We start from the raw sequence: 2,623 nt of genomic DNA on the forward strand, positions 1-2,623 counted from the left end.
CTGGTGGATTTAAACTGCTGACCTTTTGGTTAGCATCCAAGCTCTTAACCATTGTGCTACCAGGGCTCCTGACTGAGAAAAGAGGCCGGGAAAAGGAACTCCAAAAAAGGCGCAAGTGGAACAGCAGGTTAGAACACCGGGAGGCCAGGAGGACAAGCCTGGAGCCTGGCTGCCTAGTTGGCTTCAGTACTTCCCAGCGAGCATGTGGTCATGGGCAAGTCACCCATCTCTCTGAGCCTCTTTCTCATCTGTCAAATGAGGATGATGCAGCATCCATCTCCTGGCTTGTTGTGAGGATCGAACAGGATAAGGCATATAAAAGCTGTCATTGGCTCGGTCGACCTAATTCTTACCTTGGTATAAGGCTCGATACTAGTAAATACTAGTAAATAGTCCGTGGATTTTAAGTGGTTATTAGGGGAATAAAGGATAACAAAAATTGATCTGTGTATTTTCTGTCCCCTCTATCAGGGCTCCTAGCTCAGGCCCCCTGAATGATGGTCCTTGTTGCCTGTCACACCGGCTGTGACTTGGACAGTCTGGTCTTGACTTTATGGATTTTTAGGTAACTTAATGCTTAGCCAAGGGTCTCACAGCTAGTATGTTTCAAGGGGAAAGCCAGGACACAAGTCCTCTGACATCTAGGTCACGCTCTCCAGTGGCTCCTGCCCTGCCCTGCCCTGTTTTCATGGCAATCCCTGTTCTGGATCTGCTCAGTGGTCTTCCTTCAGCCAGTCTCCTGAGCTTGACTCTCTGAAGCCCTGACTTCTCTCCAACACACTGGTCCTGAAGTTACAGCTGCCTGTCTACTGAGTCCTGCCACCTGCTTACTTCGATAGCACCTCATACCGAAAAGGAATTTATTGGTGTCCATAGGATTTGGAGTTTACCTTCATGGGGTAGCCTGGAGCAGCCCTGTGCCCTGCTGCCCCCTTGCACTGGGTCAGGCCTCCTGAGAGCAGGGGCTGAAGAAGTGGGTGGGTATGCAGGAGCGTGAGTGTCTTTGGCCATGAATTCAGCCTCATCCAGCGACTGGGATGGGTGAAAGGGACCAAAGGGCAAGGAGGGGCTGGAGCCCTTCCATCCCATGCAGAGCCATGGCCAACCTACTGGGAACTCTAGCCAGGAAACCAAAATGCTATCCACTTCCTCATGTGATCTTTTTCCTCCTTATAAGTCTAGTCTTGGCCTTCTTCACCTATTGTTACCTGAACCCAAGAAGCAAGAAAATGGAAAACGTGCTAGTTTGGGTGAACCTGGCTGTTAGAGAACTGGGTGGTCTGAAAATTGTAAAATTATCAAAGATAGCATATCCCCAGCCAGACCTGCATACACCCTCTAGGAAAGATATCCTCGTTTTGACTCCTTGGCTGGCTCCCATTGTCTGGGAGGGGACCTTCAATATTGACATTCTGAACGAGCAGTTCCGACTCCAGAACGCCACCATTGGGTTAACTGTGTTTGCCGTAAAAAAATACGTGATCTTTCTGAAGCTGTTCCTGCAGACGGCAGAGAAGTACTTCATGGTGGGACACAGGGTCAACTAGTACATCTTCACTGATCTGCCAGACAGTGTGCTCCGAGTTCCCCTCCAAGAAGGAAGACAGGTGGTCATCCTCAAGGTGCAGAGCTATACCTGCTGGCAAGACATCTCCATGTACCGTATGGAAATGATTAGCAATTTCTCCAAGCAGCGCTTCCTTGGTGAGGTGGACTACCTGATGCGTGCTGATGTGGACATGAAGTTCAGTGATCACGTGGGGGTGGAGGTCCTCTCCTCTTTGTTCAGCACCCTTCATCCTGGCTTCGTTGGGATCAGTAGGCTTGGCTTCACCTATGAACACTGGCCTCAATCACAAGCCTATATTTCCGAGGATGAAGGAGACTTTTACTATATAGTGGCCCTTTTTGGGCTCACCAAGGCCTGTCACGAGGTGATGATGGTCGACCAAGCCAATGACATTGAAGCTATATGGCATGAGGAGAGCCACTTGAACAAGTACCTGCTTTACTACAAACCTACCAGAGGTCCTCTCCCCAGAGTACATGTGGGATGTTGTGTCACTATTCTATCCTTGGGAGAAGCCACTGCTGGCCAGGCACATAATCTTTAAGAAGAAGAGATTCAGGGTCTTGCCAAAGAATCTCACTGCAATGTGGTACTGATGACGGAGGTTTCCAGAAAGGGTTCAGAGAGGCATGCTGGACAGGCAGCTCTAGTCTTCCTCCTGGCATGCTATCATAAATTAAAGCCTCTTTTAGCAGAAAAGGTTTAACTCTGCTTCCTTTTCCTGTATGGTTGAGAAAAATTGCTGAGACCTAGCCCCTTCCTCTTCCCCACTCCCAAATGTAGCAGGCCTAGCATCCCCCAACCCCATCTCCTCACACATTTAGGCAGGCCTGATTCCTTGGTTCAGGCACAAGTTCCTTGAGTTGGCACCACCTTTAGCTTCTCACAGTGTGCTCCTAACACTCATTCACAATGGATGAGGCAGGTGATCTCAGCCGGTCCTGACAAACAAGGGATCAGAGATGAAAATTTTTCCAGAGCAAGGAAGGAAGCTCCTGGACACACAGTCTCCTGCCTTCTGTGACACACAGTTGCACTTAATCAAGCTGATGC

The 2,623-nt window shown here is 49.3% G+C and overlaps 1 protein-coding gene across 1 annotated transcript; it reads left to right on the forward strand.

Moving 5' to 3' along the window:
• The first annotated feature begins 1,097 nt into the window (after window positions 1–1,097).
• LOC126086320 (histo-blood group ABO system transferase-like) lies at window positions 1,098–2,166 on the forward strand. The gene is given in 2 exon segments (XM_049902472.1): window positions 1,098–2,027; window positions 2,029–2,166. Coding segments are annotated over 2 exon segments (1,068 nt in total).
• The last annotated feature ends 457 nt before the right edge of the window (window positions 2,167–2,623 follow it).

Source organism: Elephas maximus, chromosome 11 (genome assembly GCF_024166365.1).
Source record: "Elephas maximus indicus isolate mEleMax1 chromosome 11, mEleMax1 primary haplotype, whole genome shotgun sequence".
In the NCBI taxonomy this organism is placed as follows: Eukaryota; Metazoa; Chordata; class Mammalia; order Proboscidea; family Elephantidae; genus Elephas; species Elephas maximus.